Below are 15946 nucleotides of genomic sequence, written 5' to 3'. Positions count from 1 at the left end.
AAGGTTATTTACATTTGATTCACTGCAAACACAGCTATCCTGAAGAAATGAAATATTACCTCTTCATGGAATGTCAGCACAATCTATAAAAATTCCTCATTTCAACATTATGTCTCTGTAGCTTTTGCACAGTTACTGCAAAATCAAGATTAGTAGCAAACCAAGATAGAGCAGTGATATAAACCTGCCATCCTCAGCTGCAATCCAAAACTGGCTCATGGCAAATCTTTTGCTTCTGGCCCTGCTGTCTACTGCCCAACCAAAACTCTGAGGGAAGTAACTATTGAAGTCTGGCATGTCTGGATGAGTGATCCTGTTTGAACCTGAATATCGTGCTCTGGCCTGCCATCAGTGCTGCAGCAGGTGATGGGTCACCAATATTGTGTCCAAGGAGAAAAGGTAGCCCAATGCATAACTTGCACACAACCATAAGAAATAAGATCTGTTTTAACACGACAACAGATTAAGGACAGTGAATGAAAAGTGTCTCCTGAAATAATTTAAATCATGTTAATGCTTCTAATGAATTAAATCAGAATACAACCATCAAAGTCAGGTGAAGGTAGCTGGAATTTAGGTTACCATTATTAACATATTGAAAGTCCTTGCAAATACAAATGCAGAGCTTAAGAAACTGTTTAATCAATTGTATTTTATCTTACAGTACAGTTAATGAATTTTCACTTTCACTGGCATGTACTCTACTGTACTTGATTTTCATAGAGACAGCTGATTATCTTTAAAACTGCAATGCCATTTCCCAAGTCCCAGTTCCAGAAGCTGTAAAGAAGCAAGGCTCTTAAACACCCATTAAGTCAATTTGTCTAAAATAAGCATTTAATTTTTTTATTTTGATAAAAATTATTTCAGGTTCTAAATGTCCTAAAGGAACAGATTCTAAACCACATATTGGAAAATGAAATTTTTTTTTCACTTGTGTTTACCAGTTGGTATAAAAGGAATGTTGTATGTTAAATAATTAAAGATGTGCTGCCTTTAACAACATCTTGAAAATATAACATTTTGAAAACAGGAAAACAAGCCATGCCAATTTCATGTTACTAGTCTAATACAACATATTGCACACAATTCAAATACTTTTTCTAGAAAAGCTAATAAAACTGAAATAGCTGTGAAAGTCTAAGATAAAAGTGTCTCTCAACTTTTTAAAGATTAAATATTTTTCTGTTAGCAAATTTCAAAACATAGTCAATATTTCTAACACACACAAATATTTCTAATTGACCCTTTAAAATTAATTATTTCTATTTTGAAATTATTACATCTTGAACTACTCTTCCACTATGCATTCACTTTGGAACTTCATAGAATCAGAGAATGGTTTAGGCTGGAAGAAACCTTAAAGGTCACCTGGTTTCAAAACCCCTGGTTATGGGCAGGAATGCCTTCCACTAAATCATTGCTCAGAGCTCCATCCCACCTGGCCTTGAGCACTGTGAGGGACAAGAATCCAGAGCTTCTCTGGCCAACCTGTTCCAGTGCCTCACCACCCACACAGTCAAGAATTTATTCTCAACATCTAATCTAAATCTCTTCTCTTTTAGTTTAAAGCCTTTATTCCTTGTCCTATCACTACATACCCATATAAAAAGTGTCTCTCCATGTCTCTTGCAGGCCCCTTTAAGCACTGGAAGACCACAATTATCTCTCCCTGTAGCTGTCATTTCTCCAGGCCAAACAACCCCAAGTCTCTCAGGCTGTGAGAGATGTTCCAGCTCTCCGAGCACCTTCGTGGCCTCCTCTGGACCTGCTCGAATAGGTCCACATCCTGTTTACCTTGGGGGCCTCAGAGATGAACACAGCACCCAGGTGGGGTCTCATGACTGTGGAGTAATTAATCACAGAATCTTCTCAATTGGAAGGGAGCCTCAAGGATCATCAAATCAAACTCTTCAGTTTGGCCCATATGAGGATCAACCCTGTGACCCTGTTGTTATTAGCACCGGGCTCTGACCAATTGAGCTGATCTTAGAGGGGGAAGAAGCAGCTCCCTTAACCTGCTCCCTGCTCCTCTTTTGGTGAAGAAAGCATAAGATGCCTGGCAAAAAATGAGGGGCAATAAATGATACTGTAGGCTACTGATTTAAATCAAATTAAGATTATGGTCTTGTAAAGAACCAGCCTAGTCTATTTCTTTGCAAAATTATAGACATCCAGCTTGCCTGTAGGGAATTTAGTATGCTGAGAAATAGTATGAATATTGAATGATTTAACAGAGTTAAATAAATATTATATGCTGGCTCATGTTTCCTTAATTTCATATAGCAATCAAGTCTGTAGATAAACCAATTATAATAATTTCTCTACACATAATTAACATGTTTCCATAGCACAATTATTCAGTTTTATTTACACATCTTCTGTTTGATTTTGCTTTAATATAAGCTTTTCAGCCAGAAAAAAAAAAAGTTACACATTCCCAGCTTTGCGGTATTATCTGATCCATATTAAATAATACAATTGAATTATGATTTAGGATTTTTAAAAATTCTTGTTGATGTAATTTAAAGGCAATTAAAATGTAACAGAGCAACAAAAAGGAATTTTGCTTTCAAATTAAAAAAATATCCAGAATAAGGATATGATTCATATGCACTTACAAAATGTTTATTTTTTAACAGTCCTTCCTGTGATAAAATATTTTCCAGAAGTATACAAAGACTACAAAATTAGTGCAACACACCAAACTGTCAAGATACTGGAATAAACTACCAAAAAACCCCCAAAACTTCTCCATTTGTTTGTGATATAAAGCAGCCATAATAATGTAGAGAAGGAAAATCACTCCGGTATCTGATTTTGTAAAACTGCTGCTTTTAAATATCAAGGTACTGAGTCAGTTGCTGGCAATTGGTGCTAGTTCCTAATTTAGGCAGAGGCACAAAATTATGCCTTATGTTAGGAGTGATTTATCCAGCACATAGTCCATAAGGGAAGGCCAGACCCCTTAAGAAGGTGTGAGACAAGGGGCCATATTTCATCATTACACAGGTAATCCAAGTCATAGCTCAGGCATCTAAATTACTGCCTAGATAGGCAGCCATTTCATGGAATTAATAGGTTCCATTGCTAAGAGAACTGAAACAAGAGACTTGCTGATAGCACAAATACTTGAACTTTTGCAAATGTATAAGACAAATGAGGCTAAGCAAAACCCCGGTACTATTATCCGAGGTACTCTGAACTGATTATTCACAGAAATTATGCTGTTCTTGTCTTTGAGGGGAGTAATTGTCTCAAGCACCACTGGTGTTATAATAGGACATGAATTAGGAATATGGTAGTCCAGTGTTTAATAATTGGGCTGTTTTCATCTGAAGTTCTCAGTCACATTACTGAATTCTAGAATGGCTGAACCTCATGTAACCACAGCTTTACTGAAATAAGAGGCCCAAAATCAAATGACAGGAACAGCAGTGATGTGAGAGACAAAATCTTGTGGGCCACACAACTGCAGAAGGAATCTCAGAGATTAAGTGAATGTACCTAGTTACTTTACAGTCAATTAAGTATTTAAAATTCCATATTCTATTGAATATTGTAGTTATTACTGTCAGCTTTGCCAAGGAACTGTATTTTTCACAGCATAATACATGTAAGAACAGCTTATAAGACCATGGAAGTGAGACCAGTTAGGACATAAATCAAAGCAGGGAGATAGATCTTCACCAGACTCCCCCTGAGTGATAAGGGAAAACAAGTGGTACCTCAGTAGCAGGGCTCTTGGGGTACACAGGTCCCTGCTATACTACAGAAACCACACATTGGTTTGCTGCTCTCCTGATTCCCACTAGATGTTTCTGGGTGTTTCAGTTTAGAGAGAGGGCTCATGGATTTTTCAATCTAGTTTGGCAGTGGCTGCAGCTTAATAGCTGCAAGCTTTATGAACCTATTAAAAAAATTAATTACAGCATCTCTAGTGTCTGACACAAAACCCACTTAAAAAGTTTCATTTGCATATATCATAATTTTTAGTTCTTGTTCCATTATGAGCAAAACCTATTTCTAAAAGTCTTCCCTCAGTGTGCCTATAGCTTTGTCGTCTGCCTTGACCTCAGCTACAGCACCCCCTTTCTATAGAGGATACAGCTTTCTCAGCATTGTTATTGGCAAGATAAATATCCAAAGTACTTTAAAATACCACACCAAAAGCATTCTCTGCCTCACTCTCTAAATAGCTTAGAAGAATGGTCAAATAAATTTCTTTTCTATCTTCATTTTACATATACAATCTTTACGTTCAGTGAAGCATTATTTTTCATATAATTTGCCTATGAAGCTTTCACCATATGACAAATAATATGCATAACTAGGACTACCACAATATAGATCTATGTCATATCTTTTAATGAAAGCTGAAGATAGAAAACACTGGTTACAAAGAAGAACAAATTGCAAGCTAAATTTTAGGACATTTCTCATTAATTTTTATAAAGCATGGAAACATCTCTTTACCAAAAACCCCATTATTTTTTTTTTACTTCAGAAATGGTTACCCCATCAAAGATGCTGCAGATGTTCCAAGACACAAAAATTAACAGATTTCACTCAGCCAGAATTCTCATGAGCAAGGTGAGTTTTTCCTGCACAGCAATCTCTCCTCCACTTAAAGATCCACTGCACCCTGCTTTAAAAACTATTTAACAGTAAGTAAAACATCAGTACCTCCTTTTTGCATAAGTCTGGGTGAAACATGAAAACAAAAAAAAGGTGCATTATTATGCTTATATTTAACATAGTTTAATTACTGTTTAAGTAGTGTACTTACTGTGATTACAGCGAAGTTCATAACATCTACAAATAAAACATTATTGTGTTTTCTTCAATGAAATAAAAAATTAAAGTTTTCATTGGCATGTGAGTTAGATATCTTTTCCTTCATCTGAAATATTATCAGAGCAAGCTGGGTGAGTATTTCTAGGCATGTTATGGTTCCTTGATCCCATACATACCAGCTAGGTGTTTTTCCATGGTCTGAAGTTCTTTTGCTGCTAAGGAGTCCTTTAGGAGTTTCTGCCTTGGGGAACCTCCAGATCTAACAGTCATGGCATCCAAGGTCCAAACCGTCTGAGACTTACACAGATAAAAAGAAAATGGAATGCTTTTATTCCAGTTTCATATTTATATATGAAACAATAAAAAGAGTGGTGTCCCCATCTAGGATCAGGAAGCTGGTGCTATTATGTAGAATATATAAAATTTTATGCAAAATACTACAAAATATAATTTCTTAACATACATAAAATAGTAGGAATTAGTTAAAAGAAGCAGTTCTAAAATAACTCAGATATACACTCTCACATAAACTCTTGCTCTATGGTGAGACATCATAAAAAGACAAATTCCTCAATGATTTACATTCTCTGCAGTCCCATTATTTAGTAACAGTTGCACTTCTTTTAAATTACCATAACACTTGGCTCATCATCTCTGCAAAGCTACACTTCTGGGATTATCATAGAATCTTAATCAAAATTTCCAGTACTGTTTTATCACTGTAGGAAGTATTCCTTTCAAAAATGGCAGCTAAATCATCAGAGTAACATAGCAGTTTGAAAGGGTTGTCAGCAAACAGACCATCGCCCCAGTATCTTCTTTATTGAACATTATGGGGTTCAAAATTATTTGCTTTTTCTGGAACCCATTCAATATAGTTTTAGAAATTTTTTGTAAAATATACTATGAGGTAAACTTGATAGATGTGTATGTGAAACATGCAGTAAAACATATGATCAGTTGTGCAAGACTTACTCATTAAAAAACAAATAAAAACAACAAACAAAAACAGAAATTAAATAATTATTGACAATCTATCTGAAATAAATTTTACATTATTACCTAACTGAAATATTTCATCTGTAGTTTTGTTGGTTTCCTAAAGAAACAAGGCTTATGGCAATGGTCACATTGTCATTCACCTCTTACTAATTTTTAAATCTTCCATTAAATGCCAAACAAATTTAGAGAGGCCACTGTTTGAAAGACATTAAGCTGAAGTAATTTCAGGAGGAATGATTGATCAGAGGAGGAAGACCCAAACTGGTGGCCCCATTCACAGAGGGCACACAGGACTCCACCGTCCATCAGGCTGGAGCTGCATCACAGCTGACGCTGGGCTGCTGCAGGTCACTGCCCTGAGTGATGGCACTTCCCTGGCCAGACTCTTGTCCCACAGGGAAAGGTGCAGCACAGTTCAAAGGATGGACATAAAAATATGGGTTTGATATAATCTTTATTCATAAAAAGAATTGCTTTAAACAATGTAGCTGCCCTCCCTTTTAGAAAAGTAGGCATAATTCTACAGAAGTAAAATGTTAATGAGATTATTTCACTTTCCATGTCCTGGAAATGGAGTTATCTTTCTCTTCTACAACCCTCTGCTGGTTTTTTGGTAAATTTTTCCTTTACTGTACTTCTTCCCTTTATGCACAATAGTCATGTAAGACTCATACAAAATCAGGTGACTGAGTACAGGAAGCTCTCTACTCTTGCATATTCAAACTGTCTTTCAGATACACAGTTCCAACATCCTGTGAAACTGGGACAACTTTGGATGAATTTTCCCCCAAATTTTGTAACTCTTCCTGTGCATCTCTATAATATATATTATATATTTATATATAATATCATAATATTTTATATAATATCATAAGCTTTTTATATAATATCATAAGCTTTTGATATTTTTTCAGGCAATAGCTTCACAAAATATCGAAACAGTATTGCTATAGTTTGTATGGAAGATGAGATATTTATTATTAGCAATTTCATTTAATAACAAATTATGTGCTTATACTTCCAATTAAATGCTTACTTAAGAGAATCAAAATGATCTGGGGAAAAAAAGGGCATAAAAATTCACTAAAACTGTTCTGTAACCATTTTTTGTTCTTTCTCTGAAGCTAAATATTCCACGGCTATAACCAGCAACATTTTTGGAGGCAGGCCCAGGTCATTTTTTAAATATATTTCTAAATAACACTTAGCATTAAAAAATATTTTTTAACATTTTGAGACTATGAGTTCATCTAGGTGCATAACGCATAAACACAGACAGAGGTCCTCAGTGTCTCCAGCAAACAATTTATGCAACAGTCATTCCTTGAAGATAGACAAACATGAGCTGAAAGTAGGGGATGTTATCAAGAAGGCTTTGGAAGCAGGTCAAGTCAAAGGCAAGGATAAATGATTTTGTACAGCTCTAGCAGAATTCCCTGATGTCCCTTCTCCTCATTGGATACATAGCAGCAGTGCAAATATGTCACTTAAGAAAGATTCAGGCTAGAAAACCATTTATTTAAACATTCTTACTGCACTTCACCAAAACCTATCCTTTGTCTGCTGGTCAGGAATTGCATAGATGAAACACTGTCAGTTAACTTGGACTTTAATGATAATCACAGCAGACTGAATGTAGTTGAAAAATACAGCATGTATGTATAAAGTATGCGCATAGAATCCTTCCAATTATATCAGCATCTTCCAAACTTGCCCTTGCTCACTCATTACGCTTTATAAATATTAGCACAAAATTTATAAATGGCCTATTTGCATTAACAAGATGAATGAGCTCTACGTACAAGGATGTGACTGAAAGACATTCTTGCCTTTCTACATTGCAGTAACAACTCTGCGTCCTATTAATCACCTTCAAACTTTGAAGGTGAGGCAGTGAGCTCTGCAGCAGAAATATGTTCAAACAAAGTACTTGGGATACATTTGTCAACTTTGAAGATCAACTGCGTGTTAATTTCTTAAGTGACTTTCTTTATATATCATCATCATCATTTCTTCACATACAATACATTCATTATTGCATTTTTCTTCCTTATATCCCTTGGCCAAATTACTGCTAAAATAAAGAATTACACACAATATGGCCAGAAATAATCTCTGTCATCATTGATTCCTGAAACTTCTGGAAAATACCATAATTTACCAGGAATGCCACAGGAAAAAAAATTAAGAAGGTCATGAATAAGAATAAAAAAGTTTTTTCAAGCTCACTCTCTGTGCTTCAGTCTGCAGCACAATGCTACACAGCATGAATCAGTACAGCTTTTGTCCCTCAAAAAAACCTAGTGCAGATGTTAATATTTTGATCTCATTGTTGGGCTGAATTGACCTGAGCTATGTAATAGCCAGTGACACCTGGTAGGTTCTACAGAGGTACAGCTTTTCAGAATAACTAAGTCCAAGAGTTAGGGTTCCAACTTACATCACCTGGTAATCAAGTACTTGTTAGAAAATAAATTACTCTTCCTTACTGGCCATAAAAAGTGTTAATAAACTATTCAGCACATATTTCTGTGCCGTTTTGGCCTTTCTCAGAGTAATACCAAGGTATTCCTATGCACGCCCAGGCAGATGTGGAAGACTACCTAAAGTGAATGACAACTATGAAATGAGTAAAAGGTGAAACCAAATTGGTTTGCAAATTGTAAGTATATGAAAACTGGTTTTATTGTACTTTAGATTCTACATGGTTTTGCTAATCAAGTGGAAATTTTATTGATAGCTTCAGGAGATAAAAGTGTAAGGAATACACCTGAGCTTAGCTTTCTATGATAACATAGCTTTTCTTTGCTGAATAACTTAAATATCTTAAATGCACACATTTGACAGAGATTCCTCTAAATTAAAAATAAAAAAAACAAAACAAAAAAAGATAAAACAAAACAAAACTAAACAAACAGAAAAAGCAACAAAACCAAAAAAACTCCACCTCTTTATTGAACAATCTGTTTACAAGTGTCCCTTCCACTCTGGCCAAGCAGGTGGCAAGTACAGATGTTCTGCATGCAGTGGATTTTTTTTGTGTGCAATATTTTGTTTAAGGATTCTTCATTCAGCATGTACTTTCTACAAAGAGGTCACCTAATATTTAATCTTTCAGCTTCTATAATCTGTTCAATGACATAAGCTGAGCAAACCATCTGATACTGTAAAAATACACGGCTTCTTAGAGCTCTGTCACAATATCAGCTGCCACCTCTAATCCCCTCTTCCACATTAGGGCCTGTTCTACTTGAAATGCCGTGTAATTGAAATTACAAGCTTTTGGCTTCTCATGGCAATCAGCCAGCAGCACATTTTACACTGAACCTTACACTAAAAAAATGGTACTTTGAGTTAACTTACACAAGGTTTTTCTGTTTAGAAGAAAGAGGGAAGGAGGAAATATGTGGTCACCTGGGAATCACATTTGTTTCAGTTTTTGAAATGCAACCAGAATATTTTTTTTTCTAAAATTCAGTTCAGTTTTATTTACTGCTATTTGAATTACTATTTCTGCATTTGTCATGACCAAGAATACAAAATTTTACACAGGTATAAAAAGGCATTCATTGATTTCCTTTTCTTACATATATTTTTCTAAAGTTCAGAATATTCTTTCAATTTAGAATTATGGCCTAGAGTATTAAGTATTTTCGAATAAGAAAATTTTCACCCAAGATTATTTTTTCTTTTTTTTTTTCTTTTCTTTTCTGTATATAAAAAAATTTATGTCTAGTTTATGGATTTTGTTTGACATAAGGGAGGTCTCAACTAAATAGGTCCAGGGCATGCAAGTCAAACTACTTTCCTAACATCTTGCAGGAATTATCACTTATTTCCCAAGAACCTTGATATGCTTTTCTAACCATTTATATTGTTACTTACTGAGCAGTGGTTAAACATACACATTTGTGTAGGGTTTTTTTTTTTTTTACTACCTGTAGAAGAGCTGAAGTAACCTAATATCAACTGTTATTATTTTTATAGAAGATTTAAATTTTGAAGTTAAAATCTGAAATTTCACCTCTAAGTGCCTGAATTTCTACATAATTTCAAAATTCAGCTCGGATTTGAAAACATTTGTAGCAGAAAACAGCAATTTGAACATAAATATGCTCATATATCTCTAATTTGAACATAAATAGGTATATAAATATTATATAAATAGGACCCTTATAATTCTTACTACCACAAAGGTGCATTGCTGTTGTTTCTGATGTAGCAGTGCAATCTTAAAATAACTATTTGAATGAATAATCTGTTAAATGCTAAACAGTGACCCCAACCCAGTAAATAATTTATAGAATTAGTTAAATCCAGAAGTTTGGATGATTTCTGCTGATTATACTCAAACAAGTAATTCACTTACTTCATATTATTCTTCTAGGGGAATAAATGGGTAAAGCTATGAAAATTTCTAGCAAATAGAATTGAAATAATGTAGCATTGTAATATTATTGTATTCAACATATATTGACAGCAAGAATAAAGGCTTAGTTTTTCCTTCTGCATGAACCTTAAAGTCATTTTACAAACTGAGTTAAAGAATTTACACATTTATCACAGAAAATCCATGTCTGTATTTCTTCTATGAAAGCAAATTAAATGTTTCAAAGCAGTAGGGAATATAGGAAAAAAAATATTTAAAACAAAACACTTCTATAAAACATTTTATTACAGTATTTTTTGCACAGTAATAAAGAGCAAAAACCAAAGGCACATTCATGCAGAAACGCTTTTTGCAGTTGGACAACTTTTTTTTTCCAGTTTCTGCTGCATTTGGATTGCTTTGCCTTACATGGATAATTTACAAAAAAAAATATACCTTTTTATGTGCATGTGCAAGGCAAAATTCACATAAAAACCCCCAAAAACTAAGCCTAAGTCCTGTTAGATCCAGGTGGTAAAAGAAACAAGTCAGAGAGAAGGCAAAGGCTACTCAACATGATCTGCTCAATGCTTGTGCCCTCTTTCTGTTAGTCACTGTAAAGCTAGCAGTTTTCTCTGACACCCTGGTTCTCCATTTCTGCTAGAATTCCAGGCCACTTAAATTTTTCCTATTATCACTTCTGTATTATCTTAGAGTATTATTTTACTTTATGTTTCTGGAAATGTTCTAAACATTTGGCTAGCAAGCTTTGTGTTTAGCACAATGAAAAAATCTCAAGAAAAAGAATGCATTTTGCCTGGCACTTTTCATTACACAAAATGTTTGCCAGGCAGTAAACTAGGATCTCTAATGATGTTTTGAATCCTTGTTTCTACTCTGAATTCTTACAAAACACTTGGGGAAAGTGCTGATGCCTGTAAGTACTTCAACAAACTGTTTTGCCAGCTTTATTCACTTATTTGCCCCAAATGCTTTGTTTGGGGTTGTGCAGCTCTTAAAATATAAGTTTTCAATTTTTCAAACATTAATTCTTTTTATGAAAAATACAGCATAGCAAAATATTCTATTTTAAAAAGTACAACTAAAAAGATCTAAGTATAAAAACCAGGGTTTTCAGAAAAAGAACAGTAAAAATATACAAAGCTGCAAGAAAATCATAATATAACCATAGTGTAAATTACATGAACCATGTAATAGACATAGATGCTGCCTATCTCTTTTGAGTACTAGTATCCAGATTGTTTTAGTACCCACATTAAAGATCTTACATGTGGATTCATACATGGGACATGAAAAAAAGAACCCAAAGGCTTTTTCTGAAAATCCTTATGAATACTTCTTGCTGTTTTGTCCTACAATTTCCCTCAAAATGCTTATCCCTCTGAAGGCTGAGGCACCTTTGATAGCAGAGAAAAAATTATATAATCATCTATTAAACTAGCCACAAACACAAATTAGCCCATTGGAATGCAGCACCAATATTAAACATTGCACACTTTGAGCCATGTCAGGATTTTTTACACGTAATATGCACATTTGAGGGAATACCATGAATCAATTAGTCAAATTTATGAGAAATGTCTGATCAATATTTTATTCTATTTTTCCCTCATCTTGCATCTCATAAAATATCTAAAAATCATTCAAGTCACGAGAATACATTTTGGTATCAATTCTGAAGTCATTTTACAGGCATATTTCTTAATGCTTTAAAGGATTGTGGAAATCCATTGCAAGATTGCATTTATCTACACAGCCTTCCTATGAGGCATCTCAGTTTTGTCTCTATATTTTGTATGTCAAGATTGTCAAAGAATAAGTCTCACTTATTAAGGGACCATGGAACAGATCTCCCCTTTGGAGCCCTGAAAGGCAAGGAGAATGGTTAGATGCTTTGTTTCTTTTTGAGGAGATACAGTTACAGACAAAGTATTGGATAGTTGAATTTTATTTTGAATATCAAGCCATTATAAAGAGACAACAATCAGCTAGCTACACACTATTTAAGCAAGAACACTAAGACACAGCACATAAAAATAAACAAAAAAACCCAACGCATATGAACAGTAACTGGCTCCTTAGAAACTTAGTTTCTAAGTTTCTTAGAAAATTAGTTTTCTTTTCTTAGAAAATTAGTTTTTCAAGATCTCAGGAATGTGAAATGATCTGCCTCTGCCCTGAGGGGAGGATGGACAGGCAGAGCAAGAGCTGCAACTGGTCTTGTCTTCTCTTTGCAGCGCTAGTAATTACAACATCAGCCAGCTTTCAGGGATTCAGCCAGGGAACCTCACTGCCTCTGGCAGTTCCATCCTCCAGGCAACCTTCAATAAGCCTGGAACTACCAGAGCATGAAATGAGCACAGATATGTATTGTTTGCTCCTAAACCTGCACACACAGAGCATACAGCTAAAGGCTGTACCTTTCTGTAACAAAATTTTGCTAATAAGCATAATGAACTGTTGTTTTCTTTGTACTTTTTTCTATGTAATTCAATTAATTTGTTTCTTGCTCCCCATGTTACCTATGTCTGCAGAATTACAAAATCAAACTTTGTAGCTGCGAATCCAAATGAATAAGAAAATGTGAGTTCAGAAATTGCTGCAAAATTTATTTTACCCCTCTCTTTGCTGGTGGGAAGCAAAAAGGAGGTTTGAAAAAGAAGATCCAAGCCACGCCAGCTGAAGTTCTGTTCTTTACTCTTTTTGCCCAATATCAGCAAATGCTCTGTGAGGTTCTTGCACTTCAAGTTCTCAAAGAGGTTTAGGAATTGACCTGGAACTCCATATTCCTCAACTGCTTTTATAAATAATCTAGTTGTAAATATTTCATGTTTAAGACTATCTAGCTTTATTCACACTGCTTAATCAGCTGCGTAAAAGACTGCAAGACCAACCTGCATTTCTTTATATTGCCCTTTTTTTCTTTAGCTAACAAATAATGAGCCCTTCTTTCACTTGCTATATCAAAACTAAAGTGTGCTAAAAAACAGTATTGCTGAACACACTGAACAGGAATTAATATGTCCTCTTACACTTGTCTAAAATTTTGCAAAATTGCACAACTATTGTAAATTTATTTGCCATGGGAAAAAAAAAACACAATCCTTTTTTTTAACCTATATTCAAACTCCTGGTGCAATACTAGTAGCATCAAAATTATGATTACATAATTATTAAAAAAATATTTTACTGCTGGTTATGTTTTCCATAAACTGCATATGTGCAGAGATTTTCTTAACTTTCAAAATAAAAGAACACATGGAGATATTACCAAGCATAATATCGCATGCATTCTTTTAAAATATACAAATGAACTAGCCACACATTTTAACTAAGCTGCTCTTGTTAATTTCCAAGCAAATGACAACAGAAATCTAAATTATAGTTGAGATATCACAATTTCATGTTTCAGAATAAAATTTAGAGTTTGAATTATCGTGTTCTCTTGTTCTCTTCAATTTGTAAAACTGAATATTATCTGGTAAAATTAATATTTGACTAGCATTTTAAAACATACAGAATATGTATAAAATTACTGCACTTCCAATGGGTAAGCCCAACAACATGTGGTCTTGTAGATTATAATAACGTATTTCAAAATACACCCTTTCTTAGAATGAAGAAATTCTAGGAAAAAAGCAGAAAAAAGCAGAGAAGTGAAAATTCTGAAGGGTTATGTAAATTTATTTTTTTCTCTCTAGGATGACAGTACTAGCAAATACAAATTTTATCTCTATGCACAATCAATTTTTTATGAAATAAATTTTAAAAATTACTGGATTACTCATAAGGGAAGGTACTTACAGATGCTGCCACTTGAGAAGCACTCTGAAACTCATTAATATCTTCTGAGAGTGTTTCAACCCCAGGTACTTGAACTGTTCCAAAGAGGTACAAGAGAAATGTAAATCAGTCTAATCAAATAAGTGTTAGTCACTTTGAAAATTTAATGCCTAAAAATTTACTGCGGGGAAGGTAAATGTGGCTACTGTAAATGCACTACTTTTCAGTTACACTTCAATAGATTATAATTTATGTTTGATTTTAATTTAGAACCTTAATGCAACATGGAACAATGTCTCCAACATGACTAGAGTGATCCTCAAGCTTCCTTCAGCTGCCACAGTATCTTTTAGGTCCTTTATTAACTTTACTATTTAAACTAAATACTAAATACTGTAAACTAAATACTGTAAACTAAATACAAGTAAGTAGTGGATCTCCAGCTTTAATTAAATGAATAAAACTATACACAATTAATTCAGTTAAAATTCCTGAAGTAAAATGACTTGGTCAATTTAGACAATTTAGTCAATTTAAAAGCCTTGCAAGTATACTTTTTGCCCATATTACCACATTTGTAAAATGACAGAATTTTGTGAGGAGTGTAAAATATCTTTTTGATGAACATATAATGGCTTAAAACAGATTTTATGCAACCTTGTCAGAGAAAGAAATTTCCAAGTAACATTCTATGCAGTTTCACTCTTTGCCTAACATTCTGCTAAGGCACTTAGATGTTGCACCAGCAGCCTAACAAAAGTGAATGTTCTGATCTTCCCTATGTTCTGCTGTTATTCAGACACTTAGCAGGGAGGTCCTTATGTTTCCAGAACCCAATTTGTCAAACATCTCAGGCTGTACTTACTATGAAAGCAGAATTTATTGTGAAGCATAGCAACTGTGGTTACCAATTCATTGCAAACACAAATTAATGTAGAGGGCAAAGAGGTGATGATAACGGAAAGTTGTGGTCAGGGAATTATGTGGGAATAAGAGATGATGCCACACTTCTGCCATTGACTTATCTAGTTCTCAAGACTTATTTCCACATATTTGCATCCTAAATTTTTTACCCTGGTCATGCAGTTCCACCCAGAACAATACTACATGTATTTCATATGTTCATGGTTTTATTGAACATCTCCAATTCCAAACTTTTCCTCTACATCCTAATGTCTCTTTTGAACTTTCTACTATAATGACATTTAAAAGGAGAAAAAGAACCCGAAGAAAAATAAACAAATAAACATTCCAGAACCCAAACACCCCAAAAAACCTCAGTGATTCCTGTTTGATAAGGAATAAACTACTGATGGGAAATTTGCTCTAGCAAAATTTATTTAGCAAACTAAGTATTATATATCACAATATAATCTGTAGAGCTGTAGATGTAATAGAACAATAAAATAGGAAATACCACATTTACACCATGGCATAGTACCACAGAACCTATTATCTTTGGTCCAATATTATTCCAGGTGGAGTCACAAAAGAAACAAGCCCACACCCCAGAAATATGTGGAGTTGCACAATACATGCAAAGAAACACATAATAAACAGCTTTTCACATGTATTTGAGCAGTGGTTTAGAAGCCTTATACTTTTCATTTAGCCTATATTAGGAGATTACTCCCTAATATATTACTGCATTTTAAACTTATTTCTACAAGAATGCATAGACTGCAAAAGCTTTATTTGAAATAACGTCTTCTTTTCCTGCCTTATATCATGGCTTCACTCAAAGGGTAAGGTACATTTCAGCAGAAGAGAATGAAAGAAGTGAAACAAGGTTGTATGGTACTTCCAGGAAATTGGGAGTAAATGAACAATTATCCCTAAGTGATACTATTTCTACAAATTTAATACCCCAAAAAAATACTGATGTAGATTGTTTCTATAATCCCACCAACCTGAAAAATACATTAGGGGCTGTTGGATGTAGATTTTCTGGATCAGTTCTGTTGTAGTGTGTAT

General features: G+C 34.2%; 1 protein-coding gene across 15 annotated transcripts in view; it reads right to left on the bottom strand.

The window, feature by feature from the left end:
• C2H8orf34 (chromosome 2 C8orf34 homolog) overlaps positions 1–15946 on the bottom strand; it is a 262725-nt gene that overhangs the window by 131275 nt on the left and 115504 nt on the right. For all 15 annotated transcript variants that reach the window (XR_014953440.1, XR_014953441.1, XM_021555580.4 and 12 more), the window contains 2 exons: positions 13994–14067; positions 4974–5094 (listed from right to left, as the gene is read on the bottom strand). Coding sequence is in view for 13 of the 15 variants with exons in the window: in XM_021555580.4 (XP_021411255.2) it covers positions 4974–5094; positions 13994–14067 (195 nt within the window). In the remaining 2 variants the exon portion in view is untranslated. The remainder of the gene's footprint in view (positions 1–4973; positions 5095–13993; positions 14068–15946) is intronic.

This window comes from Lonchura striata, chromosome 2 (assembly GCF_050655825.1).
Source record: "Lonchura striata isolate lonStrDom1 chromosome 2, ASM5065582v1, whole genome shotgun sequence".
Classification (NCBI taxonomy): Eukaryota; Metazoa; Chordata; class Aves; order Passeriformes; family Estrildidae; genus Lonchura; species Lonchura striata.
The sequence above is the reverse complement of the archived record's forward strand: the minus strand, read 5'-3'. Positions and strand labels throughout refer to the sequence as shown.